The 27,943-nt window shown below is 54.5% G+C and overlaps 1 protein-coding gene across 2 annotated transcripts in view; it reads right to left on the bottom strand.

Annotated features, from left to right (window-relative positions):
* STXBP1 (syntaxin binding protein 1) overlaps positions 1–27,943 on the bottom strand; it is a 59,137-nt gene that overhangs the window by 15,645 nt on the left and 15,549 nt on the right. For both annotated transcript variants that reach the window (XM_028525124.2, XM_028525123.2), the window contains exons 2-11: positions 15,507–15,556; positions 13,817–13,898; positions 10,676–10,752; positions 9,719–9,797; positions 8,245–8,348; positions 6,457–6,605; positions 4,681–4,765; positions 3,760–3,890; positions 2,423–2,530; positions 1,343–1,403 (exon numbers count right to left, since the gene is read on the bottom strand). In XM_028525124.2, coding sequence (XP_028380925.1) covers positions 1,343–1,403; positions 2,423–2,530; positions 3,760–3,890; positions 4,681–4,765; positions 6,457–6,605; positions 8,245–8,348; positions 9,719–9,797; positions 10,676–10,752; positions 13,817–13,898; positions 15,507–15,556 — 926 coding nt within the window. The remainder of the gene's footprint in view (positions 1–1,342; positions 1,404–2,422; positions 2,531–3,759; positions 3,891–4,680; positions 4,766–6,456; positions 6,606–8,244; positions 8,349–9,718; positions 9,798–10,675; positions 10,753–13,816; positions 13,899–15,506; positions 15,557–27,943) is intronic.

Below are 27,943 nucleotides of genomic sequence, written 5' to 3'. Positions count from 1 at the left end.
CTCGCACCCACGCCCTGAGCTAAGAGGCTGTGCGAGCCTGGTGTGCACGGGCCAGGCCAGCAGCCAGCCCGGGGCCCCCAAGTGCGCCCCGGGACTCTCAGAATGAAGCCGTTAAACACCAGGTCATGTGTTTAGGCTGCCAGGCCTCTGGCTCAAAAAACAAACAAACTACTGACCCCCACACCATGACTGTCCCACAGGTGGAGGACTGAACTCTGACGTCCAGCAATTACGTCTTACTTATTGGACTAGACAGTTACTGAGAGCACAGTGCTGCTTCTCTGGGCCCGCAGCTCAAGCACTCTTGGCATCAAGTTCACGGTCATCCCAGCAGCAAGGCTGCAGCTGTGTGCACGCGTGGACTGTGGGGAGAGGTGAAAACCGTCTGGACTCTGCATCCCGACAGGTGAAGGGGTCTGTTTACTTCCTAACTGTGTGACCCGCCCAACCCCACTCATTTGTCCAAGAAGAGTTTGTTGAATGACTACCACAGGCCAGGCACTTTCAGGTGCTGGAGATACGATGGCCAGAAAGTAAAGTTTCAAGAGTTTCCGCCTTGAAGGAGCAGAGGAACCACCATCCCGCGGAGTGGACTGGACTGGCGCCCCCTGGGGGCGTCGGAGCGGGGCGCGCCCCGAGCAGAGGCTTCCCTAGTCTGGGGAGTGGAGGGGTCAGGAAGGATCCCCGCTCCCCACACGCGCCCCCCACAAAAAAACGCCACCAGAGCAGAGGGCTGGAACTTCACAGGTGAGGCTCAGGGAAGGAGCTCAGGTGTGGCCGGGGCGAGGCGGCAGGGAGACGCAGGAGGGGGACAGAAACGAGACCAGAGGGAGGCTCTGCGGCCTGACGAGACAGGCGCCGTGAGACGCACGGGCGGGCGGGGCCTGCGTCCACGGGGAGGGGACAGGAAGCCACCGAGTGGTTCTGAGTGGCTCCTGAGGGAGTGACACATGCAGGGCCGCACCCTCCTTGACCAGGATGAGCAAGCCGCCTCTGACGGGCGGCCAGGATGGGAGGCCCAGGAAAGTTAGGTCATGAATTCTAATTCCCCCGCAAGCTAAAAAAGGTTTTGCAGTCCTTCCGGCTGAAAATGAATCATGACCCAAAACAGCAAATATGAATCCTAAAAGTAACAAAAAGAAGCTCTCTAGAAATATCAAAAGATAGGCTCCAGATCTCCATCTTGATGCAAAAACAAGAGAAAATGCTCGCAGACACAGGAAGGACGATGACCCCCCCCGCCCCGACTCCCTGGTGTGAGGCCGAGGAGGCGCCCCCTGCTCCCAGAGAGCGCGCGGGGACCAGCCCAGAGGGCGCTGCAGCACCCTTGCGTGTGGTTTACCTTCTCCCCCGTGTTCATCCTCTTGCTGGAAGAAAAGTCTTTCAGAGAGCGGGTGACCTCCCTGGAAGACAGAAGGAGGCGGCTAAGCTTCAGCGCAGCACTGAGCGCCTCCGTCTGGGCGCTGCGGGGCCAGCGCCAGATTCTGCTGTTAGGGAGACGTGGTGGCCTCTCCTGCCAGCGAGGCGTGCATCGAAAGTGGCTTTCTAAGAGACTTTCTAAAGCGTTTTTCTAACTAGTATTCCAAACCAGGGCTCTCCAGGGTGGGGTGTATGGGATGATTCAAGAAGAGAGAAGAAAATATTAGGACATCTATTTTATGTTCATTTTACGCCATCTTTTTCAAATTTATGTTTTGGGATATGTTGCAAAATATACCCATTAGTACAATAAAGTACGTATTTACTGCACAGATAAATTTAAACACTAGTGAGTCACGTTTTCCTAAAGCTGAGTGACCCCAATGTTGTGGAGACCACTTCTAAACAACAGAGCTAACCAACACTATTATTTCTCTCTTCCTTGTACATTCCCTGAGGCTATGCCAGCTCAATGTAGCAGAATGTTTGTCTTTTTTGTAAAAACAATTGTTTAAAGGCCATGTAACAATGTTTAGATGTTGGAAACATGCTGAAACACTTTCAAAGCCAAGCAGGTTGAGCGGGGACAGAGACCTCAGTTCTGGCTCAGGACTCAGGTACGCGAACGGGAGGGAAAGAGCCCACCAGCTCCGTGAGAGCGAACTGCGTGGGGCGCCTGCATCTTTCAATAGAACGGACTCACTGTACAGGTTTAGTGTTTATAGAGCATTTTGCTGAGAGAGCTACACATGCTCTCCCAAAACCCCAAGGCCCCCCCCACAGAATGGGTTTTCTAGCTTCCCGAGGTTGCTGGAGCCCCGGCTCAGAGAGCAGAAGGGCCTTGTCGGCACAGGGGCGCACGCTGGTGCCTGGCCGAGGCAGCGACTCCGTGCCCCGAGGAGCTCGCTCCCCACAGCTGCCCAGAGCACGCACACCGGAAACCGCACGTGGGGGGAAACGGCACCCCCGAGAGGGGAGGGCGGAGAAGGAAGGGGGCTCTTACTGGGACACCTCGGCGATGTGCTTGTGGCGCAGCGCTATCCAGAGGTCGTCGTCCTCGTCCAGGAGCACTTCCTTGACCCGCGCCTCCCCGATGCCGCTCGTCTCGTACCTGCGGGGTCCCCACAGAGTCCGTCCAAGCCCCCTCCGTCTACAGCAAACAAGGGCTCGCAGCCCGCGGCAGACGGGCGTCGGCAGAACCAGTCCACAAGCCCCACGACGCCCGGCCTCTGCCGGATGGGCAGGAAAGGCGGTGGTTCCTTGAGGGCGGGGGGCCCCAAAGCTCTCCTGCAGCTCAGCCGGCCCGAGGTCCTGTCTCAGGTCCCTCCGGGTCATCTGATGCAGGCACCACCCGAGCCACCTGGTTCTAAGTTACTTATAAGGGACAAAGATCATGGTTTGTCCCCCTCTCAGAAAGGACCGGGCGCCAGCCTCCAGTGCGTGGAGCCTAAGGACCTTTCAGCAGCTGCCCGCCACAGGCCCTCCGCCTACGACGGCCTGTGGAACCACGGACATCCGCGGGAAGGCAGGAACCACAGGCCCCAAAGGGAGAAGAGCAGACATTCACCCACATTCTCAGAGCCTCCACTGCGAAGCCGCTATCTTTATGATCGACGTTGTAAAGCAAATCACACGGAAGCAACGCAGTCCGTTTCCATACAAGTAAAACATGTTTTTACAAACTGAGTTTCTAATGATTTCTACCAAGGAATATGTTTTTTTTTTTTTTTTTAAGATTTCATTGTATTTATTTTTAAAGAGAAGAAAAGGGAGGGAGAGAGAGGGAGAGAAATATCAGTGTGTGGTTGCCTCTCACATGCCCCCTACTGGGGACCTGGCCCGCAACCCAGGCATGTGTCCTGACTGGGAATTGAACTGGTGACCCTTTGGTTCGCAGGCCAGCACTCAATCCACTCAGCCCTAGCTGCCAGGGCAGGAAAGTGTTTCTAAAAAAGAAAACAGCTCCTCTGCAAATAAACTGGAGTGAGAAACTCCTGTTGGTATTTCTGCCGTTATATTTGGTGCTCTGAAAGGAAGAAGGTGCAACTCTGAACAGGACACGCGCACGTGCCCAAACTGACGTGCCGACACAGCCAAGCAGGCTGCGGGCTGAGGTAAAGAGAGCTACGAACCGAAGCCCTCGTTCTCCCCCACAAGGGGCCCGAGTTCCTGGCCAGAAACACCACGTGGACTTTGGGAGCTCACAAGAGAGCTTGCAGGCTTCCTGGCAAGGTTATCAGTGCACCTGCCTTTCCTGCGATTAATGGCGCCCTGACGACAAACCAGAGGGGTTTCTGGTTCGTTCGCAGAGCTGCGGTCCCCCCGGGAGCGCGCACTTACTTGTACACGTCGTTCTCGATAGGCAGCAGGTCGTAACTCATGGCCTGGAAAGTGAGCTCGTGGAGCACGGGGGAGCTGGGGTCGAACCCGCGGTCCAGGATCAGGAGCTGGGAGCGAGCCTTGTCCGGGCCCTAGGGGGAAGGACACAGGGAGCCTTCACCAGCCACTCCATCCAGTGCTGCCTTCCGCAACTGGCGCAGCCCCTCCTGTAAAGGGGCAGCAGGCAGTGACCCGGAGGGAAAACCCAGCAAAATAGCACTGAATGCAGTCCCTTCACTGCTTCACAAGAAAGCCAGTAAAGGCCATGCGAGAGAGAATCCAATGTGCCCATTTCACCGTGAGGGTCCTTGGAGGCAGGTCTGAAACTGTGGCTGGGGCCCGAAGTGAATTCACAAAGGACAGAACCACCTGGGCTCCGTGACAAGTGGGCCGCCCCCATGCAGTCTGCCTGGGCCTGAGCGGGTTCCCAGGACGTGGGGCTTTCGGTTTCAAAACCAAGATGATGAGAAACTCCGTGTCGGACCACAGTGGGGTTACACGAGCCTCTGTACGTGATACAGTTAAACACAACGGACACACACACACACACGAGCACACGTCCACACTAGTGAACGAGGTCTGGTGGTCGTGCCGAGGTCCATCTTCTGGGGCTGACACTGCACTCCTGGGGGGTCCCAGGGTGCAGGGCTCTCAGTGCTGAGCCCAGGGAGGCCCCCGAGGACAGAAACAAGCCGGTCACCCTGGCAACGCTGAACAGAACCTCAAGCGGCCGGCCCACGGGCCTGAGCAGTCCACCAGAGGCCCACGGGCAGGAAAGGTGGCACTTGCGTCTGCTCTGAGAGCAGCGGAGCCGTCCCCAGGACTGCCACCCACGCAGGGGTCACTTGGTGAAAGAATCGTGTGGTCCAGGTCCAGACTCACCTCCCCCATGGTTGGGTCGTCAGCTTTGTAGGCATCGAGCTTGTCCTGGATCAGCTGAGCCAGCAAAGCATTGTCCTTGTATTCCCTGACAAAGGAGGGTGACACCGGGTGAGCGGCCTCGGGGCAGAAAGGCGGGCGGCGTGGGTGCGGGCAAGGTCGCGGGAGGCGGGAGCTTCACCTGCACCGCTCTTTGACAGTGAGGATACTTTCACGCATTACACGTACAATTAAAAAGGGCGCACAGAACAAAATACGTAGCCCAGTGCCTGGAACATAAACAAGTGATTTTCTAGTTCCTTTTTAACGATGGAGGTGAAAACAGAGGGGGTCTCTCCAAGCAGTTTCAGATAAACCACCACAGGTCTGAGGAGGGCCCTGACCACCACCTTTTTCCCACGATTGGGCCGTGTGAGCCTGACCCACCAGGTCCTCACTTCCCTCAATCAAATTCCCCTGGGTCTTGTTTTGACACCAAGTGACACTTTCTGCAGGCAGAGCCAGGTGGTGTAAGTGAGAACCTCTGAACCTTACCCCCTGGGCTCGGCCTGGCAGCATTTCCTGGGGCCCCACCCAGCTGTACTCAGCGGGAGGCTGCTGCCTGCCACCTGGCCCGGCTGGGGCTACGCACTCAGTGCCCCACCCCCCCCTCCAGGGAATGTAATCTCCCACCCCACTGGCAGGGGTACAGCCTCGGCCCCCATTCTTTAACCTCCACCAGCTTCTGCCAGTGCACACCCGTGGCAGAGGGCGGCCAATGCCGGGGCAGACGGAGAAAGCCGTGTTTCCAGGGCTACGCATCCAGCAGAAAATGCGGCACCAGGACGGGTGAACGCTGACCCGTGCACTCCAGGTTCAGGCCCTCGGCTCCTCTCGGAGTCCCCCCCCACCCCCTCCGCCGCCTCCTCGCCCGACTCCTGCTCGCACTCCCACAGCAGCGCACTGGCCGCACTGCCAGCCCCCTACCCCATTTCCTGGTGGCGGCTCCTAAAGGACACGATACCAAAGGCGCCATCTGAGGCCTCCAGAAACGGCCCCGTCTCACCCGGGTGCCCTGCGCCTACACTGTGCTGGCCTCCCCGTCCTCTTCAAACTTGCCCTTGGCTTTTCCCACTCCACACTTTTGTTAGTGTCAATGGCAACAGCCAAATGTCCACAGAAAAGGCCCTTCTCCTCCTCCAAACCTGACCTTCAAGACCTGGTTCAAACGTCACCTCCCGTCTGAAGCTGTCCCTGATCCTCTCGGCTTGAAGGGCCCTCTCCCCACCGTGAGTGCCCCGGCGCTGGGCTCGCCTGTCCGGCGGTGCCCGTCTGAGTTGTGCACGCTGGTGCCTGAACTCCCTGTGCAGGTCAGGGGCCGTGTCCTCAGGCTGGGTCCCCCAGCACTTAGCACACGGCAGGTAAGTGACACTCGGATGACTCTTAAAACCTGAGCAATGTGTCCTTTGGAGAAACGCTCTTTTTCTTTCCTCTTACTCTGAAATGTCTTCTATAAGGATGGTGTTTGTTTCTAAAGGTCAGAAAGAGATGACAAACTGCAGGAGACCTGGCCTGCCATCGCACAGGGGTTCATATTTTAGTTCCTCATAACTGGACACATGTGTCTTTCACGCTCTTTTCTGTTTGTATTATATTCACAGTAAAATTCAGAAAATGACGAAACCACTGGAAGAATAACTACGAATGCCTGACATTCAAACCCTGACCCTCCGGAGACAATGGCCACGGGAACTGAAGGCGAGGGAGGCGTCGGGGCAGCCCCCCGAGGCGCCGCCTTACCCCCGGTACCGCACGGCAGGGTACTCCTTCAGGGTGGCGCACAGGGTCGCGATCTGCTCCGCCAGGCGCTCCAGGATGGGGTTCTTCATCTGAGCCTTGTGGGGGCTGTAGAAGCTCTGGAAGGAGTCGGCGGAGTCCAGGGAGTACACCTGAGGAGGAGGCAAAGGCACCGGCGCCTGTAGCGTCTGCACCCGGGACGGCGCGCTGTCGGAATTTCCCCCAACCCTGGCGGCGAGTCTACGGAACACGTTGTCGTTGACTCTTCAGACGCGTGCGGGCCGTGCACGGTGCCGGGCACTGCACTAAATAAACACGGGGAGCTGCCAGTGACCCAAACAGCACTGTCCTCGTGGAGCGTGGGAAGGGATGGCAGATGACAAAGAAACGGTAAGCACAGTGAAAAGTGAGCTTTACGGCATGTGAGGAATTGGTAAGTGTCTGGGAAGATAATAAAGCAGGGAGAGAATGCCCACAAGGGCTGTCAGGGCGGACAGGGCCTCCTTGAGAAGGTGCCATTTGCACGAGGGCTTGAGGGAGGTGGGGAGCTTCTCGCCGGCAGGGAGGCCTCCACACGGAGGGGGTGGCTGGTGCCAAGGCCCCGAGGCAGCAGTGCCTGGCGGACGGACGGGGAGGGGCCAGGAGGAGGGCAGGAGAGGGGGCTGGCGTCGGGCGTCCGGGCGGCTGCAGGTTCGGTAAGTAGGCAAAGGGAAAGCTAGAAATTTGGCTGGGACTCTGCGTATAACAGAGCTTTTTGATTTAATAATTTCATATCCTCAGCAGTATGTTCTGTTTTTCTTTTTTCTTTCTCTGTGGAGAGTTCCAGAAGTTTCCAGTTTTCTCTTAAACTGCCCAGCCTACCAGCTGTCAGTATCCTCTCAGCTCACTTATGTAAACCGCCCTGATCACGCAGAAAACCTGAGGGCTGTTTTTTTTAAGTTTATTACTTTTCAAATATCTATAAAACATGACACGCTTGGACTTTCTCCGACCCAGGCAGGGACGGGGCTCACGGGGAGAAAACACATTTCCTGCACTCGGGCTGGCTGGGGATGGGTGTCAGCCCAGTGAGCCGGGACAGAGGCGTTTTTTTCTGTCCCTCCTGTGCTAAGAATAGGTCCCTCCCTGGTGGCTAGGGGCTGACCTACAAAGATCCCACGGGCCACGACCATTTGTTGATCTCTCTACAGAGTGCTACCGGTCCTGTTGTTTCGTTTCTCTGTTTGCCCGGAGAAGGCATCTCAGCAAACCTCACGACACCAGGACAGAAATGCTACGCGCTCTCTCGCAGCCAGCTTCGCCCTCCCTGGTTTAATAGCTGTGAGCTCTTCCAAGGGGGCGGTGTGCCGCCACGGCAGCTGGCATGGGAAGCATTAATGGCGAATGACGAAGGCCACCATCTGTTCTCTCAGCACGTGACAGGCTGAGGCCCTCTGCACACAAAAACAGGCTCCCTCACAGCAGATGGGTGCTGTCTGGTCCCTTCCCGTCACTCCCTCCAGGCTCCTTGTGGATTGGCTAGTCAGGAGTCGGCCAGCTGGAGTGAGCACGGGAGCAAGGGCAGTGCACACAGAGAAAGGCACCAGGGCTTCCAGAAGGTCAGATGCAACTGCGGGGTGAGGTGAGGGCGGGGCAGACCCCTGGGGATACCCCCTCTTTCCATCACCTACACGCCCACTTGCAGCACGGCGGGCAGGAGTCCAGAGCATGGCGTCTCCCCTCCCCCGCCCCCTCGGAGTGCCTGACGGAGTAACAGAGACGCGGCCGCACGCACTCCCGACTCAGCCTCACCTGGGACTCGTAGGGGAGAAAGGCGATGTTGATTTCCGTCAGAGTTTTGATGACTTTGGCCGCTCGAGATTTTACCAGCTCGTTGAACAGGGCGTCTGGACACGCTGCAAGAATGACGGAAGACACTGAGTAGGTTTCTCTGTCCTTTTGCGGGCTCATTTCAGTCGTCACGTGTGTCTGGTGGATCCTTTAGTTATTTGGATTTTAAAAAGGCAAATAAAAAGTTCATCCCACCCTAAAATATCCACTACCTCTGGGCTCTAAAAGGAATATTAAAACACCTGCAAGACCCTCAACACAGAACAGAGAAACGACGGGCAATAAGGACTGAGATATTGAGAGACTGTGTTATGTCGAGGAGAGGAAATAAAAACCCAGAAGAGATTAAGAAGGGATAAGGGCCCTGGCTGGTGCAGCTCAGTGGACTGAGCACCAGCCTGCAAACCAAAGGCCCGCCGGTTCGATTCCCAGTCAGGGCACATGCCTGGGTTGTGGGCCAGGTCCCCAGTAGGGGGCGCATGAGAGGCAAACACACATTGATGTTTCTCTCCCTCTCTTTCTCCCTCCCTTCCCCTCTCTCTAAAAGTAAATAAATAAAATCTTTAAAAAATGAAGAAGGGAAAAGGAAAAGAAAAAGACGTGTAACATACACAAACACCATAAAAACAAAGACAGGAAAATCACAGCAGCGGGCGGTGTGAGGCAGGCGTCTCCCCGGGACTCTCTAAGGAACGCAGCTGCTCAGCTGCCCTTGATGGGGAACCATGATGTCACGTGACTCTCCCGGGCCGCACGTGGGTGCAGGGTCCCAGAAACGTGTTACTACTGTTCCATTACTATCACTAATGTCGTCCTCCCGCTCTCTTTGCCACCCACATTCACATAGCACAAATTACTCCCTGCCAGCACCTCTCCCTGCGTCCTCAGGGGTGAGTTTGCGGGTCCCTCCTAGGGAGGAGAACACGGGGGAAACCGTGACTGGGGTGCCCTCTGCAGCTGTCCAGCCCTGCTCCCCTCTCTCTGCTACCAACGAGGACGCACCAAGACCTTGGTGCCCCGGGCCCCACGCATACGACCTCCACTAAGAGCACACCGGATGCCAGGCTGTGGCACGGCTCTAGCTGATAGGGGACGGGGACGGAGGAAGCCCCCTGGAGTGGACAGGGACGGCTGCAAGTCCCAATGGTGAAACACCGAGGCTGGCTGGGGGCAACTCTGCTCGCCACTGAACCCTCTAATCCTAGGGGGAGGCGCCATTTCTCATTGGGAAGGGCTGCATGGCCTAGCAGGTTTGTATGGTGGGTGCTTGTGTTTGTCTCTTATGCATGTTTTCTTCTGAAAAGAAAATAAAAGATCAGGACACTCGTGGTGACAACCCCATTCTCCCCTATCGCCCTGGCGTGGCTGTGGTCCCGCCCTGCCATGCAGGAAGGCGGACGTGGAGGACCGGGTGGCAGGTGACAGCTGTACTCACAGTCGGTGAAGAAGACGTGGGCGGCCCGGTACTTCGCGGTCGGCGGGTCCTTAAAATCGTTGATGAGAGAGCGGACGGACTGTGGAGAGGGAAGAGAGAGGGCACTGAGTGCAGAGTCCAGCCCTGGAAGCAAAGGGAACCTACATCGGGACCCAGTTACACCCAAGAGGGCTTTCGAGCCACTTGCACAAAACATCAGGGAATTTCTCATGTATGATTCTAACTCATGTTCGGTGGTAACTGAGTTCTGGGGACTTGAAATTAGGATTGAGAGCACAAACAAAAGCCTCCTAGATCATTCCAGAACGACAGTGTCAGCTGCTGGAGCCACCATAACATGGGCTCCTGAGGAGAGACGCCCAGAGGAGGAAACTGGCCAGAAACCTTCCAAGAGGTTCACGGTGATGAAGTCCTGGCAATTGCAGCTGCATCTTCAGAAACTCATACCCGAGTCGGTTTTTAAAAGTGAAAAGCAAGCATGAAAACTGGTGGGAATTTACGGGGCCTGCAAGACAGCCCTAAGACGGCTATCAGCCAAAAGCAAGGAGGTGGACCTCGTCCAGATGCTGATTTGAGCCAAACCCCTGAAACGGTGAGACGGGTAAATCTGAACACTAGTCGGATATTGATGAAATCAACCTGAAAGCATCAAATACCTGAGTTGGGAAGGTGGACCCCTAACTAGATGAAGGGGGTTTCTTACCCAGACGGGGAGTGCGAGGGGGAGGGAGCCAGAATGACCCGACACTGGCTTTCCGCACGGTGGCTGCGTTTCAGAAAGCTCAGTGCTCCCGCCACTCCTCCCCGCACCCCCGCTCCCCGTCCGTGGGCTGCCTGCTTAAACAGAGCAGCGTGTCCCATGCGCGCTTCACCTAGAAACTGGGGACAGGCTGTGCCGCGCAGACACTGAGCCGGCACGCATGCCTTCAGCCAAGCTCGTCTGGGGGAGGGGCTCACCTTCTCGGAGGGAGTGATGAGGTACACGGCCTCCAGGCTGGGCAGCGGCTCCCTGCACTTGTTGATGTCCTCCACAACTAGACAAAGAACAGCAGCCACCGTGAGTGAGAAATAACCCGTCATCACAGAACTGGGAGTGCAGACACAGGCTGCCTGCAGACCGGCACAGATAACGTCTCGGGGGGGGGGGGGTGCCCACTACCCCTTCCACAGAGCCACCGCGTCCCTCTGTCCACACCGCGTTCCACATCTCGTCCCGCTGTCCTGTACCGCGTCCCACTGCCCCGCACCGCGTCCCACTGTCCCACACGGCTCAGGATTTCAGAGAACCGGACACTCATCACACTGGGTATTTCCCACTTCCCGTTTCAGTCTAAGTAAATTCCTTGATCTGCTCTAACTGAAAATGGAAAATGTAGCCTCATTCTGGCAAGAATAAACTTTTGCCTCTCCCCTCAATTTTTTCCTCATCTGTCCCAAATAATCTCAATTCCTTTAGGGTTTCCAGGCTGTGTCTATTTATCAACCATTGGGTAGTTTTATTATATTCTTTTATACACCCAACAGGGACATTCCAGACATACCCTCTGTATAATACTGTCCCTCTCAACAGTTCCAAGGTTAAACATTCTAGTTTGTTACATCAAACCAGGGGAGTTTGATTCACTTCTTCTTGTATGGTTGTGTCAACTACGTCACCTGGAAAGAGGAGCTTTGGGACAGCCGTCACCTTATGGTCACCTGACAGAGCTAAGGAGAGCCACCTCCGCGGTACTGTCCTCTCGTGGAGGGAGGGCAGTACCTACTATGGCGCCGTTCTTCCTCTGCGGGCGATTGAGGGAAATAAAAGCATCACTTTAGATGCATCCCTTGTAACATCTATAAAGACTTCTCACCCCAAATAATGTTCACATTAATACCCACATCCCTCAACCATCTATCTACTTCACCATTGGTCGTACATTTTTGAATTTCATAAGCCAATAACACTTCCCCCCAAAATGTTTCGGGATTCAACATAGGGTTGCTAACTTTTAAATTCTCCCAGACAAGGACCTTCTGAAAGCCGCCTCTCGGGGAGGGAGCGTCTGCCTGCAGCAGGGGAGAGCCGGGCCCTCCTCTCCCACGGGAAGTCAGCCAGCAGACAGCGTCTAACACGGAGGAGTCTGGGGATTACGTCACAAGTGTTGATTCAGAGACGTCAAGAAGACAACCAGAAGGAGCAGAGGGGCTGCTTCCGGGGTGACCGGCCCGGGGGAAGGGAGCGGGTGGGCATCGCTGCTCCGCTGTGAGAGACTCGTCAGCGCCACCTGGCTCCCCGCACCCGCCGCCCGACTTCGTATGTTTTTGCTTTGATAGAGAAGAGTATTGTTTTTAAAAATTAATGGAGAAAATACCTTTATAAGCTTCAAACAGGGGTGAGCCTGGCTTTAAATAGCCAAATAACAAAAAGTCACACCAAAAATTAGGCACTCCTGTTTACAGGGCTGTATTTCTGGTAATAAACTGGATTTGGAAATGTGCTCTTAAAAATCAGGGAATCAAGTTGTGATTATACCCCCAAAATTATATATACATGTATATATTTCACCTAGAATTCAATCAACAGCATACCCACGATACATAATCAGCATAATTTCACAATTTAAAAACATTTTTTAACCTCAAATAATGGGACAGACACAGTCTTGAGAGAAAGGACAAACCTCTAAGTTAAACTCATTGAGCTCAATGCAAACCTCCGTGTCTTCCCTCCTGTGATTGGTGCGGCCGTGGCTCTGACAAGGACCGGCCACGGTCCGTGACCCACACGTGGCATGGAGTCGTCTCTGGGGGAACCCACTGGGGGCTGCATCCCACACAACATTTTTTCGGGGCAAGAACAAAGGTTAACTTCCGTGTTTGGAATGACACCCCAAAAGGGACTGGTTTTCAATCAGCGCAGTTTCCAAGGCCGCGCCGCCCGATCCCCCTTGCAAGGAGCCCGGGGAAGACGAGAGGCCCGGGACACGAGCCAGGTCCGAGTCCCCCAGTCCCAGCCGTGACACTGGCCGGGGGCCTTGAGCGGGTGGTTTTTTAAAGCCTACTACCCACTGTGAAACTGTAACACACACTGTGGAGATCGAATAAAACAAACACACTAACGACTGTGGAGCCAATGTCTGCACGAGCACCACGCAGGGGAGGGGGCAGAGCCCCCAGGGCCGCAGCAGCGCCCGCCCGGCCCTCCCTCCAAAGGGAACCACCGTCCGGAGGAGCGGCGGGCACTTCTCTGCATCACTCTGCCGCTCCGTCTGCACTTGAAGACAGTGCGGCTGTCTGGCCTGGACTTGACCTTTATGCAAGTCAGAGCACACTGCAAGTACTCCTCTGTACCTGCTTCTTCTGCTCACCGGTATGGTCGCCGGACTCACCACGTTAGTGTGAGGAGTCGGAGGTCATCTGCACTGGCGTAGAGTATTCCGGGGTCGACCCCACCACAGTGGAGCTGACCATCCTGCCCCTGACGGGCTTTTTTTTATGGTCGTTTCCCATTTGGGGCTCCCGTAAACAGTGCCCTGCGCGCCTCCCTGCACGTGCGCCCGGGCACACACCCGCCCGCAGACCTGTGCGCTCTCGGGACAGTGCCCACCTTCGACTCTACGAGACACTGCCAAGCGCTTTGCACAGCGGCTGTGACAACTGACACTCCGTCATATAGCAGTTCCCACTTTTCCACACCCTGTCTGTCACTTGGCATTACCAGAGTTTAAATATTCCACCCTTACTCTGATTTCAATTGTATTTCCCTGGGTGAACGGTTTTTCATGTATTTATTGGCCATTTTGGATTTCTTCTTTTGTTAAGTGCCTGTTCAGGGCTTTTGCCCATTTTCCCCCCTATTGGATGGCCTGCCTTTTTTCTTGATTTAATCTCCCTTTTGGCATCCCTTCACAGGTATTTATCGAGCAGCCAGCAGGGGCCTAGGGATTCGGTGATGAACGAGGAGCTCTGGGTGTCTCTCGGGAGTGTACAGTCTTACCACCCAGGCTGCCGGGAGGCTCTGAAGCCAAGTGAGACAAAGCAGAACAGGGGGAGGAAAGCCGGGCACAGGGGGCCGGCCCGGGCGGCGCCGAAAGGCAGAAAGAAGGGTGTGCTCACTTGTGATCCCCTCGGTCATGATGTCCGTCATCTTGCAGCAGGAGGAGAGCATCCTCATGCTCAGCTGATCGACCACCAGCACCTGCAAGCAGACAGACCAGCTCACGGCCCGAACAGCACCTCCCCGCTCCTCTCCCTGGCTCACCACGTGGGTCTTCGACGGGAGCCCGGGCTGCAGAGCACTGAGTCCCGGTATTCCCCGTGGGCCACAAGTGTGCAGAGACGCACGCCAGCTGTCTCTCTCCCACACGCAAACCTAACCTGGGAGTTAAGGGTTTTCTCTCGCTGACTTGATTTAATGTTATAAGCTTAAAAAATTAAACTTTTAATTTTCATGATGAGGAGGATCATTACTCATAAAAAAGCAGGGAGAGGGAAATAATCTACAACACCCACACGCAGAGAAAACCGTATCGGAGAGTCTTTTTTCAGGGCGTAACTTCTCCTTAAAGGGAGACCGAGCTCTCCTGCCCCGCGGACGGCTGGAAGGTGGGGGCCGTTCCTGAGTCAGAGGGTGGCACCCTCAGCAGCACACGCACCATCGGGGGAAACGGCTCCAGGCCACGCGGGAGGGACCAGGACACAGCGGCACGCCCGCAGTTCGCTAGCCAACCTTCCCTACCTGCCTTCAGCCCGCAGCGGAGAGAGGCGTGCGGTTAAAACAAAGCCAGCTCTCTTCTCCTTCTGCAATGACACAAACCGAGGTGGCAGACAGAGGCTAGACACGAGGTGGCCCGAAACGTGTCCTGCTGCGGCACAGGGCCAGTGTGCATTTTACGAGGCAGCTTCCTCGAGATCCTTTTAACGTTCCTGTGTCCGCAAAGATGGGCATAAAGAGTCTCCCACCAGACGGCCTCCCGCTCTGGGGGTGGGGGGGGGCGTGCTCCTGAGAGCAGGCTCCCAGGCCAGCGCGAGGCCCGGACTCCTCCCGGCCGATCACCTCTGCTGTTCCCGGCCTGGCGGACTTCAAAACGTGTGGGCCCTTGACTGCGGGACAACTCGGGGCAAGAACGGCTGGAATAAAGTCTTCAATAACACACAGGGAACCTCAGGTGAAACTGCACGCTCTCCGGGCCAGGCAGGGCCCAGCGCCAGGCGGCCAAGTGGCCCTTAAATCACTGACTTCCTGAACGAGGGACAGCGTGTTGTCCCACTCCTTGCATCGCCCCCTCCGGACACTGAGGCCATAATCAGTTTGACTGGCTTAAATACTGGGTTCATGCACATTATACCTGAGACACGGAGCATCGCTCTCAGAGTGGTATGAATAAACACGCGGTTACCAACGTGGGGACAGGCCGGCAGAGGGCTGTCATGCTGTTTGGGGGCTCCGTGGAGAAGCTGCAGGGCTGCGAGAGGGGCCAGAGGGGCCTCACCCCGCTCTCCCTGTGTAGGCAGAACCCCTTCTTCCCTTTATACATGCGGGCTTCAGGTAAGACGTCGTGTGAACAAAGGAGTCCCACTGCGACACTGCCCCACCGGGTGACCTTTCAGATAAGCTTTCCGGCCAAGAGATTGCATAACCGGGATCACAGAAAATGAGAGGCATAAGCAGATTACATTTCTTCTCTCTGTGCTCTCTGGACACGAAGACGGAGGTCTCCACTCCCCGCCTCTGCACCTATCCCCCGCCCGGCCCAACGGGGACTCACCTCCGAAGGCCACCAATCAACCAGCCCCTTTGACTCACCTTCCACTCCCCCTTCTTCTTCACCTTCTTGATCACATCGTGCATGATCTCTGAGGAAGGGAAGGAGGGAGAAAGGGAAGTTTAATGTGGTTGCAAGGACTCCCAGCACCGGCCCACGGGAGCCGGCCGTCTCCCTCCCCGTGGGCCTTGTTCTGTGTCCCACCGATGCGTTCCCTGAGCCGCCGCCGGCCCCCCACAAAGAGAGCTCCCTGTCCATCTCCTCAGCTGGGTGGCTCTCCAGGTCTGGGGCTCAGGACCTCCTGACACTTTCAGAAACAGAGGTTCCCAGACAGTGTTTGCTTATGTGGGCAAATATCTACTGATATTTACCGTGTCAGAAATAGTAAACCTGAGACACTTTTAGAAATTCATTCACCAAAATAACAATAACCCATTCTATGTTAACACAAATAGCATATTAGTGAAATGTAGCTATATTTTCTGCAAAACAAAGGTTTTAGTGAGAATAATGGCTTTTTTTTTTTACCCTCCTGTCTTTGCAACCCAATTTAATGTCTGGCTTCATAGAAGACAGCTGGATTCTCCTGTCTGCTTCTGCAATCTGCTAGAAACCAGACAGCATCTGGAAAACCCCACTGTGCACTTGTAAAAGATGCAGAGGAAAGAAGACCAATAGCACCTTACTGGTCTAATTAAGAAGATAGTTTCAACCTCACGGACTCCCTGAAGGGCCTGGGGCTTGCGAACCACCGCCTTCAGTGAAGTGAGTAAAAGGTGCGACAGTACCTCAGGCCCCGTGAGCCCCCCCCCGCCCCGAGCTCCAAAACCAGATGTGACGAGCAGCTGTGAAGGCTTCCCACCCCGAGCACATCTGTGGGGCGTTCTCAGCCCAAACCACCATTTGCTGAGAGCCCGGTCTCCATCACCCCCTGCCACACACACACAGGCGTCCCCAGCCACACGGGTTTCCTAGGAAACGCCACCCCTGCCGCCCTTTCTGAACCCAGGCAGCAGAGGGGCCTGGAAGGACTCGGAGGCTAGCACGCGTCATTGGCGAGTGTGTTTCAGACACAGGGGTCACTCTCCGGAGCACGGCGACTCCTAACTCCGCTTGTGGCTGACTTCGATCATCTGATGTGTGCCACAAAGCTTAAGAACTGTATTCCTGATTATAAAGACATGCTCACTGCAGTAAACTTGGAGAACACAGAAAGGTATGAAGAAGAAAACACCATGTATTACTCATGTACTTAAAAAGACATTGAAAAGAAAAATCATCTGTAATCCTGCCAACTTGAAATGCTTAATTAACATTCTAGTTACTTTCTACTAGCTTTTTCATGCTGTATATGTGATTTTGATTACACATTTTTTTTCAGTTAATAAACCCATTTCCCCAGGTTGATAAAAATGCTTCCTAGGATTTTAAATGCAAACATAATAGTCCACAGTTTAGTCAACAATTTTCCCAACAGCCATTTATTCTCCATATTTCAGTGTAGCCAAAAATTGGAAACAAATACATCTGATGACAGAGCAGTGATAAGCACATTAGGATACATTTGTACGATGGAATATTATACATTCACTAGACATAATGCTATGAGAAACTATATATTCGCGCTTTCACTCTTTCATTCGGTAACATCTGCTGAGTGGCCACCGTCGGCCAGTCATTGGGCACCAGGCACCGACGACAGCAGCAGGGCACCGCGTGGCATCAGTGGGAAGGAGGGAGGGGGCACTGGTGGGCTGGGAGGTTTGGTGGCAGAGCCGAGGGGTGCCCTCGCTGGGGGGGAGGTCATCGGCGAAGAGTGGGCAGAGTGGAATCGCAGACAGAAGGTTTGAAGAAAGAGGGTACCGACTCCCTTCCCAAAGGTCGGGAAAGTGAATTTACTCCAGAGATGTTTTAGCATGTCTGGACAGTCTAAAGGGCTAACTGAGGTTCGAGACCACAGAATTAATGTGAAAGCAGGCAGCTCAGTTGTGTGACTGCGGTGTGAATAGTGTTCAGCTGTCCCGGTATAAGCCAGGAAGGGAAGAAGAGCTGGTTTCAACTAGGGCTGGAGTCCCCCCGGGTGAGTGCAGCAGAGGGGAAAATGCTCACAGTATGTGGCTACAGGGGGAAAGAGGCATGCTACGGCTAGTTTTTGAAAAGTGTACATACACAGGAAAAATTAGAAAAACTTACACCGAAATGTGATTTTTGTACAGTGAAATTATGATTAATCTTTAATTGCTAAATTCATCTTCCTATGTTCTGCCCAGCTTTCTGCATTAAGTACATATTATTTTTTGTAATAGGAAAAATGGTCTAAAAATAATGTCAGTGAATAACTCTGGGCCTAGAGCTTTTCTTCACACAAATTATGTTAGGAGAGCTTTCTGGGCATGAAACAAATAGGTAGAGCATAAATGTCCTGGGCTCCTGATAAGTTCTGCTGAATGCTTTTCCAAAAGCACAATCTACACCTTCACCAGTGCTTTGCATGACTCTCCAAATCAACACACTGACTGGTGAAATAGTACCCTGAGGTGTGCTTCTTTTAATCTTTGCTAATGTGTCAGTAGAAAATGATATGTTTCAATATCTTTAAATTTATTTTATAAGTGGAGAGTAATATTTTGGTTTTTTTTCTTTGCAACTACACAAAATCAATGTAAATGTACAGACTTTAAAAGCAAGCCACCTTTTGACAGGGGAAGCCAGAGGCGTCACAGGCGCCACAGGCAGTAAGGACGGAGAACGGAGAGGAGTGGCTGAGCGCCGACCCTCTTGCTGCCCCCGCCTGCTCTGGACTTGTGGCCTGCACCAGGGTCAGCAGGGGTAACACCTGCGTGAGTGTGGCTGGTAGGGTAATAATGTGGGTGTAGTAATTTATAGCTTTAATTGGAATGTTTCCCCCCAAATGTCATGTGGTGTGCTTGAGTGTGATATTGTTGTGTTGCAGAATTACATGCTCAGGACTCTGTAATAAAAGGGGGCATTATTTGTGCTGGACCCTGTATTTGCCATGGGCGTTGTCAACAGCCAGTTCTAATCGTGCCCTACATTCTTCTAATCCAACACCAAAAAGGAAACAGGATTAGAGCCCTGTGAGCATTAGGAGTCAGTCGCTGAGGCTCCTTCCCCACAAGTAATCCCCCGGCCAGGCCACCACGTCCCATCTCGTGTAAGTTCTCTTTGTGCGGAAAGAACAGAGGTTCTGACGCCGGTCTGGGCAGCTGGTCTTATTTCTGCCAAATCATGAGCACCTACAGCCACAGCGTCGCTCCACCGCCCTGCCTGCCTGCACAGGTGGGACAAACGGGCCCAGGGAGCTTCAGCTTCTCCGCAACTGTGAGGGCCACGGCCCGGGGGGACTCTGCTTCCCAAGGGGTAGGCCCCTTCTCAACCACACCCTCTGGGTCCGAGGTGACTCCCAGACTCAACACAGCCCTCCCAAATCCCCAGAAAAACAGCAGATGGTCTAAAGTTATCTGGGACATCTCCAGGTGCACCTGACATACCAACGGGAGGCCCAAAGCGCAGATTCTAGGGATAGCTGCAACCCACCCCCCGGCCTTGTGAAGCCCGTCCCTACAGCCTGGGCACCATGGCCACCCTCCACAGCGACTCGCATCAGGGCCCCCGAGCCCAGGGCACGCCAAAGCATCTGAAATTGCATGACCAGTGTCTGCTGAACCGGAAGCTTGGGACACACGTGAGCATGGCCACAGTCCTCGAAACCAAGGGGGATTCGCATACTCCACGTCCTGTGGCCCCAGAGCTCCCCACTGCCCTGGACAGACGCACCAGCAGGCCGGTGTCCCCAGGCTGGGAGGAGAAGGGCCTCCCTTCTGCTGAGCCGACATCACAACCGCCCTCCTCTTTGACCAATCCAAAGCACCGAGAACTTCCAGAGTGGTTGCCGCTCGCTCACGAGGGGCAGTCTGTCTAAAAGGCACCCTCTTGCACAAACCCCAGTAGTGTGAGGGCAAACCTCGTTACTCAGGCAAAGGTTGCCCCCAGCCCTCAGGATTAAGGAAAACCGCCAAGGGGAAGCACTGAGGTCAGACAGACTGGGGAGAATCGAGGTTCCGGCATTTGCTGGCTCTGCCTGAACCTTAGGCAAGTTTGAAATGTTGTAAACTTCCATTTCCTCATCTGCAAAATTAGAATTATAATACTCCAGTGACATGTGAAGATTAACGGGATAAAATGCCCAGTGTATACAGTTCCCGGCACATATGAGGCATTCAACAGAAGGCACTGATTGTGGTATCACTATAAAAATGGTATTCATACAGACGAGAAGGTTATGACGGATCACTTCCACCAATCAAATATTTTCATATATGCCCTGGCCAGTGCGGCTTAGTTGGTTGGGTGTCATCCTGCAAAGCAAAAGGTTGCTAGTTCGATTCCCGGTCAGGGCACATGCCTGGGTTGTGGGCCAGGTCCCTGGTTGGGGGCACGCTGGAGGCAACTAATTGATGTTTCTCTCACACATCGATGTTTTTCTCTCTTTCTCCCTCCCTTCCCCTCTCTAAAAATAAGCAAATAAAAATCTTTTTTAAAAAAATGAACCCTGTCTCCTGCTGAGGGAACAGAGTGAGCTTTGTGTATTTGGGAAGAGGTGTGTTAACGCTGACCCACAAGCGGGGCCCACAGAGCTGTGTTTTTAACCTGCTGCTACTCAACACCACTCTGAAAACCCACTGAGACGGGGAAACAAAATGAGGCAGAATGCTGGCAAGCAAGACGCGGACTATCTGCCTCAGGGAATCACGGGACTCAACCGATAAACTATTAGTAAACATTTGGAGAGGTGGATACAAAGCGACTACAAAAAACCCAACAGAACTTTGCCATGGCAACCGTAACCACTCCACTGTTTCCCAGTGTGCACTGGGCTGGGACCCCGGGACTCCATGACCCCAGGACCCCACCCCCTGTCCATTCTCGGGGCAGCTGGCAGTTCTGCTCCGGGGCCACGGGAAGCCTGTCCCTCCTTCCCCGACAGCATGCCAGACATCTGAAGACGGCGACCAAGTCTCCAAATGTCTTGCTCTGGGCTGAGGATTCTCTTTGCTTAAAAAAGAAACAAAACCAAAAACACATTTTTTCCAGGTGGAATAAGATACTACTACACACGATAGGAAGAAATGGTTCGCATCCTTGAGAACAAGGCTTCCAGGCACTCACAAGATCCTTCCCCTAAGTATACACAAACTATTGGTAACCTAACGACACACCACTTTTTTTTTTGGCTCTTAGGTTGTTTTGAATATAGAAGTAGCACATCCTTGTTGAAAAAACCCAAACAACAGAGACAGACATGCATATTTTCAAAGCGAGGTGGCCACCCTGGAGGAGGTGGTGCTGCTGGTTCGGGCTCACGGTTCCGGGCCCCCCTCCCTGCGCACCGGCAAGCGTGGGAGGGACGCTGCGCCCTGGAGGCTCCCTGGGTGAGGTCTGGGGAGGTAAAGTAGCTTCAGTGTCACTTTCTGCTTCTTTGGTGTTTCAGAATTATATTGGCAAGAACCTTGGTGGTCACCCAAGGCCAGAGTCTGAGCCCCTCATTTCGGGACCGAGATGGCCCTGCACCACACAGCCATGGGAGTGGGCGTGGCCTCCACCTGTCACTCCAGAGCGAGCAGAACCGGCTCTCCAGCTCCCTGTCCAAATGCTCTTCCCACTACACACCGTCTCTCAGGCACAAGCACGGACGAGGCTGTGAACTTGAACCCAGGCATCCTTTCCTCTGTTACTGCAGTGTTATTTGTTATTGCGGTGACCACTTGATACAGTAGAGCAAAGTGGTTCAGAGGGATTTTGGAGGCGGACGGTTGGGATTCAAATTTCTGTTCCTCCATCCACCAGCTGTGACTTGGGAAAGTTACGGCATCTGTGTCCGTTTCCCTATCCGTGAAGTGGGAACACAGTGGGAACGCCCACGCACGCCTCAGGGAGTTCCTGCGAGGATGGAATGAGCTCAGGTGAGCAAAGCACACAGTTCCCAGCCTAGAGCGGTACTACCACACTGCTGGCCACCTCCACCGCCACCACCGCCGTCATCTATTTTAAATGCTATTTGACTTTCCTAAAGAGAAAGAATCCAGTGATCTATAATCGCTTTCTTCCTGCTCCTCCACGGACTTCCCAGATGTCTCCTGTTTTCCACTTTGTGTCCCTGCACACAAAGTCTTTACTCCCTTCAGCAGTGGTGAGCTACCGAACCCCTGCTCAGAGCCAGACCCCCTCCGGGTACGGGAAAGGCCGCAACAGACAGACGGACGGGCTGAACAAGACGGCTGCTGTCAGGTGCCTCCCCCGATGCGGGAGGGTGAGAGCCAGTGAACACAAGGGAACACAGGGGATGTTCCGAAGACTAAGTGCCGAAAGGAAATGTTAAAGGTGAATGAACTAGGGCGTGGCAGGGGGCTGGGGAGAAGGATGTCGGAGCAGGTGGCCAGGAGCAGACCGCCCTGTGAAAGTCTGGGGGAGGTTCTCTAGGCACAGGAAGAGCGGATGCAAAGTCCCCCGTGCTGAGGTCAAGAATGGGGCATGGGGAGACCCAGCTCAGGATGCGCAGGGAGCGGCGCCTGGAGTCTCTCTTGGTCCTTAAAGCAGTGGCTGCTCGCTGAGGAGGGACTGCACAAGTAGCTCGCCGTGCTCTGCTCCTCGTACACTCGAAGCTCCATTCATTCACCTGCAGACATGACAGCTCCCTCCCCGTCCCCGCACCCTCATTCCCGCCCATCTCTGGCATCTGGCAGCAAATGACTTGGCAAGTGCCTGCAGAATGAATGAACCCAAGTGGCGGGCCTGAGTGGTGCTGTTCACCGCGCACCTCGTGGCCGAGCAAGGGGATTCCACGCGGTGGCCTCGGCAGCCACCTCCACACCCCCTTCCGGAGCCTCTCTCCTGACACCCCCAGATTCCGAGCCCCCAGTTCAAAGGTCACTGCTTGGAAAAAACTCTCAGACACTCTTTCACAGGGACTGCTGGGGAGAGATGTGTCTTTATTCTTGAGGAGCAGGACAGGCAAGACGACTGTCCTGGCCAGCATGTGTTTGCACGCCAGAGGGGCCACGCGGTGTCTTCTCCTCGACTCTCCTCGCTCACACTCAGTGACGGGTGTGGTATCACGTGAGTGTACAGACACAAGCACTCGGGGCCAATGTTTCTGCCAGCTTAGCATTTTTCTACATACTAATTTTTCAACCAGTGTCTAATTGAGATATCACACCTTAGCCAAAATTCTTTCAGAAGTTCCTATGAAGGAGAACTGTTGAGGTTACCAACAATCAATAATCCAGTTGAAGTGAGAAAAAAGTGGCCACGAGAGCAATAGCGTCTAACACTTGTGTTAGTGTATGTAAGTAGTGACTTACTCTACGGAATACACTGTTACACATTTTCCATGGATCGTCCCATTTAAAGCTCACAGCAACTCCCCGAGATTAAGGATTACAATCACCCCCTTCTACAAAGGAGGAAACGGAGGCCCTGAGAAGTGAAGTATAGCAATCGCACAATAAAATGCACATACACACATAAAATATATGGGAAGTACAAAAAAAAAGTATAAGCGATTTCTTGACCTCAAGGAACTTGCAGTCCAGTTGAAGATACCAGACATGGCACCTGCGGGGCACGGCAAAAGCCATGAAGACCCGGGGGCGCTGCTGGCGGGCATGGAAGGCGCGGCAGCTGGAGAACCACTGGCAGGTCCTCGAGTGGCTAAATGTACAGTGACCACAAGAGTCAGTAATTCCACCCCGAGGGGTACACCTAAGAGGCATGAAAACACATGGCCACACAAAAACTGACAAAGAGTGTTCACAGCAGCATTATTCACAATGGCCAAAAGGTGGGGACGGCCCAAGTGGCCGTCAGCTGATGAGTGGGTAACAAACGCAGTGTATCCACATAATGAAATATCACCCAGCCATAAAAAGGAATGAAGTGCTTATAATACATGTTCAATGTGAACGAACCTTTAAAACACGCTAAGCTGAAGAAGCCAATCACAAAGGGCCCTGTATCGTGCGATTGCATTTATATGAAACGTCGAGTGGGCAATGCCATAGAACTAGAGAGTAGATTAGTAGTTGCCCAGGGCAGGGGGGATGGAGGAGTGGGGTTGGGGGTGGGTGACGGCTAAACCGCCCAGAGCTTCTTTTGGGGGTGTCAGTGAAAGTACTCTAAAATTATGACACTGGATGCACAGTTCTGCGAACACACTGAAAGCCGTCGAGCCCTGTACTTTAAGTGGCTGCACGGCGTGGTGCATGGTTCCTACCTCAAGAAAGCTGCTTATTTTCAACATCACAAGAGAACTTAAGATGAAAGCTTCAAACTCTAACAACAAACACGGTTTTGCATAACACAGACCGTTCTACAGTGTCTTCCTCAGAAGACAGCAGCCCTCTCCCACCCCTGTAAGACACCGGTTACTCCACCCTGCAGTGTCCTACAAACTCGTATCTAATTGTGCTCTGTGGAAGTGAGAGAGACCGACATGGAGGCCCCAGACGGTCAGCCCCGGGGCCAGACCAGGGCCCACTCCCTGCACCTGCTGGAGGACAGTCGGTGAACCCGAGAAGGGTCCCATCCAGATTTGCTCCCCGGGGGGGCGGGGAGCAGGCGAGAAGGGAGGAGGCCCCCTGTTTGGAGTGGTCACCAGCTTCAGGTCTTGCAGAGACGGGTGGCCGACGGCCAGGTTCCGCCGCCCTTGCTAGCACCCCCGGAGACTGCAGAGACTCGGGGGCCAGTGCTGCGACGGCCGGCCTTGGGCTGCGGCCAGGACCGGAGAGGAACGCGTGATGATAAATGCCTGACACCCGAGAAGCCGAACCCTAACCGCAGACCTACAGACTCTGGACAGAGTTACAGGGAGGACCGTTCCCTTTCTCTTTCACAGGAAATCCTCGTTTTCTCTCTTGTTTTCCCCCTTCTGCTTCAGGAGGCTTAGAGCTAAAAGGTCAAAGAGCTAGAGAGCCCAAAGCAAGGCCACGTGGACCTTGGGACTTTGACTAGAAAAGAAACCTCAAGCTGGGGACAAAAAAAGAGACTGGAGATGGGAGCTCCCAGTCTCACTGGAGGTGCGACAGCTCCCAAGGCGCCGTCTCCCCCTCCCAAGGCTGCCCACGGCACCATGCGCTTTGGAGGGACGGAGCTGTGCGGTCACCAGACATCTGCACGCAGAAACGGCAGATCAAAGAAGAAAGCCGAGACAATTCACAGCTTCCTAATATCAATAGCTTATAGTAGCAAATACCATTTCGTTATACTAATACAATATTTTGAAACAGAGACCAGAGACAAAAAAAAAAAAGCTGAAATGGCAATGAATCTTCCAGGACAGAAAGCACCACTATTGCGAAAAACCAACACCGCCCGACGGGTGTGGCTCAGTGGGCTGGGCGCTGTCCCGTTAGCTGGTTCAACTCCCAGTCCGGGCACTCGCCCGGGTTGCGGGCCAGGTCACTGGCCGGGGGTGCCAAGAGGCAGCAGCTCCCTTCTCTTCCCTCGCTAAAATAATAAACAAATAAATCTTTTAAGAAGGTACCAGGAAAAGAAAACATCCTGCGGGGGTTGGGCTCAGGATGAAACACGGGAAGAAGGCGGAGCTCTGAGAAGGGAAGAATCACTGAAAATCCGAAAGAGGGGGCCGCACTTGTAGGAACTCCCACTGGAGAGGCACAGGGGGTGAGCCCCCCCCAGTCGTCCACACTGCACAGAAAGACCAGTTCCGCCGTCCCGACGCGTCCTAGCGTGTCCCGGTGTCCATCCCCGTGGCCGGCCGGCCCGCCTCCCACCTCGTCCGGCTTTCCCACGCCATCTCACACCGGAGCTCCCGGCCTGTCACGTACGTTTGGGAGAGCCTCCAGAAGCAAACTCTTTGCCTGAGCCCTCATGCCCTGTTCCTGCCAGCTTTCCTTATCACATGTTTACAAAGAGCCCAAGTGGACTTTTGTTTTTCTGCTTAAATCCCTGCACCAGGGGCCATTTTCCCCGGCCGTCTGTCCTAAAAATGTACAAGTGGGCCGCTCCCGCCTCCCCCACTCACTCGGGCCTCGTCTGAACACCGGCCTCGGAACGCGCGCTGGGATGACACGCCCGCTCTGCTTTCAGCCAGGGGGCGGGCGGGCGGGCGGCGGAGAGCTGACCGGTGAGGCCCATCTCCCCAAATGACACAACTTAGTAAAAAGCTCTGTGCCAAAGGCCACTCCACTGAGGACGTACGCTGGGGCCTCCCAGGGGCACCCAGCGTCAGTGGAAATGGCCTTAGACGTCACCTGACTTCCTGCTTCACGGTGAGCTAGCAAGCCCGTTCTATGAAACCCCTGGGCTTGCGGGGGCCGCGAGTATCCTTTAGCCGGGTTCAGACTCTGTGCGCTGCCCAGCAGACGGCCTGCACGCCCCGCTCGGGGGGAAGGGAGATGTGGCCGAGAGAGCCAGTGGCTCTGCTGTTGAGCAACTAGGGTGCGGTGGTCTGCAGCCGCTGGCTGGCGGCCACTCCCCTCCTTCCTTCCTGGAATGCTGTTCTTATAAACGATAAAGCCTTATTTTAAAAGCCCGAGTCTGTGGTCTTAATTTCTACGACAGATGTGTGGTGACTGACTTAGCAGGCCCAGGACAGTGGAATCCAGCTCCAGTGGGTCCCGTGCCAGGGGCAGGGAGCACTGAGAACCAACCCCACGAGCAGGGAAGAATCCCAGCAGTTTCGGGAACCGACAGCACCAGGTACCTCTGGGCCACAGTGGGATGGGGCGGAGGCCTGTTGGTGGAAAGGGGTTTGGGAAGCAGCTACTTCTTAGGTCCCCTCCACCACTTCCCTTCACTGGCTGACCGTCCCTCTCCCAACACAGCAAAACACTGAGAACTTCCTCTTCGGAGAGCGTAGAGGGTCCCTGGACTGGGGGACCCACGGCACAGTGGAGAACGTGAATGAGTCTCATACTGCAAACAGGGACTGAATGACCGTATGTATGCAGGGACTGTTTGAGAGCGACCCTCCACACCGGGTCCTCTTCATCCAGTGGGCTCCCAGGATCCTGGCAGCCAGACCTTTATCTCCCGGGCAGGAGACAGAAAGAGGCCTCTGGGGAATCGAGCCCAGGAAGAAAAATCTCAAGTTGCCGACACTGGGGATTCCCCAACAGACAGGCCGCCCAGATCGGAGCCGTCTACAAAGTCCACGCCCCCGGTCAGCGCCAGCGTCTCTCAGCTACATCCCCAGCGGCCAGCCGGGGGCGCTCCACCGAGGAGGCCAGCTCCTACGTGGAGCGTAGACACCAAAGCAAACGAACAGCAGCAAAACCTGGAGGGAACAGACTATGCAGAGATTTTTTTTTAATTTTTTTAAAAGAGAGAGACATAAAAGGCCCTGGCTGGTGTGGCTCACGTGGTTGAGCATCATCCCAAAAAGCAAAAGGCTGTGGGTTCAATTCCCAGTCAGGGCACCTGCCTGGGTTGTAGGCCAGTCCCCAGCTGAGGCGCGTGTGAAAGGCAGCCACATTTCCTTCTCCCACACATCAGTGTTCCTCTCCCCCTCTCTCTCCCTCCCTTCCCCTCTCTCTAAAAATAAATAAATAAAACCTATAAAAGAGAGCGAGACAGAGAGAACTCGGGAGAAAAGACTGAAATGATTTAAGAAGTCAGTGGCGTCAGGTGCCAGATGGCAGGGGGCTACCGCATGTCTAAACAATGCTGGCCGGGGGGCCAGCGTCAGCCTGCAGCCCGTTTTCCTGCACTTGAAGCTAAGACGATGTGTGGCAGAGCTCACACACGGACCACGGAAACTCAGATATTGACCACATGGCCCTTTACAAAAGGGAAAAGGAAAAAACCGGATCCGGGTCTAGCACAGTGGGTAAGAACAGACGAAAGCCGAGGCAAGCTGCTACGACAGTCCGGAACACTGGGGACAGATGGGAGGTCCCAGAGGGGAAGGTACGAGACATATGCAGAGGCTCAGGAGCCCAGTGTCTCCCAACTTCCCCGAGGCAGAGCTGGAAACAAGAGAACAGAGGAGCAAAGTCTTCAAGATTCGGAAGGAAAAGGACTTCCATCGTAGAAATCTATGTCCCTCCAAACCGTCAAGCAAGTCTGAGGTTAAAGCAGCCACTTCCAGACATGCAAGGCCTCAATCCATTACATCCCTTTTCTCAGAAACCCCTGGGAGATGTGCTCCACCAAAAAGGGGGAGGACCAGAAAGGAGGACGTGAAATGCAGCAGACGGGACGACTCCAAACCAGGGAGGTGAAACCCACGCCCGGGAGGACGGCGCGTGGAAGTGCGGGCGGCGGCGGTGCACTGGAGGGAGGACGGCAGTCTGTCTGTGCGGCCACGTGGCCTCGCGGTCACCCACGTGGCCATCAGGCCGTGCTCCTCGCTCCCCTGTGCGGACCCAGGTGTCCCTGGCATGTCCCTGCTGCAGTGCAGGTCTGCTGGTGGCGAGTTCTTTCTGTTTTTTTTTTT

Source organism: Phyllostomus discolor, chromosome 3 (assembly GCF_004126475.2).
Source record: "Phyllostomus discolor isolate MPI-MPIP mPhyDis1 chromosome 3, mPhyDis1.pri.v3, whole genome shotgun sequence".
Taxonomy (NCBI): Eukaryota; Metazoa; Chordata; class Mammalia; order Chiroptera; family Phyllostomidae; genus Phyllostomus; species Phyllostomus discolor.
This window is presented reverse-complemented; position numbering and strand designations above follow the sequence as displayed.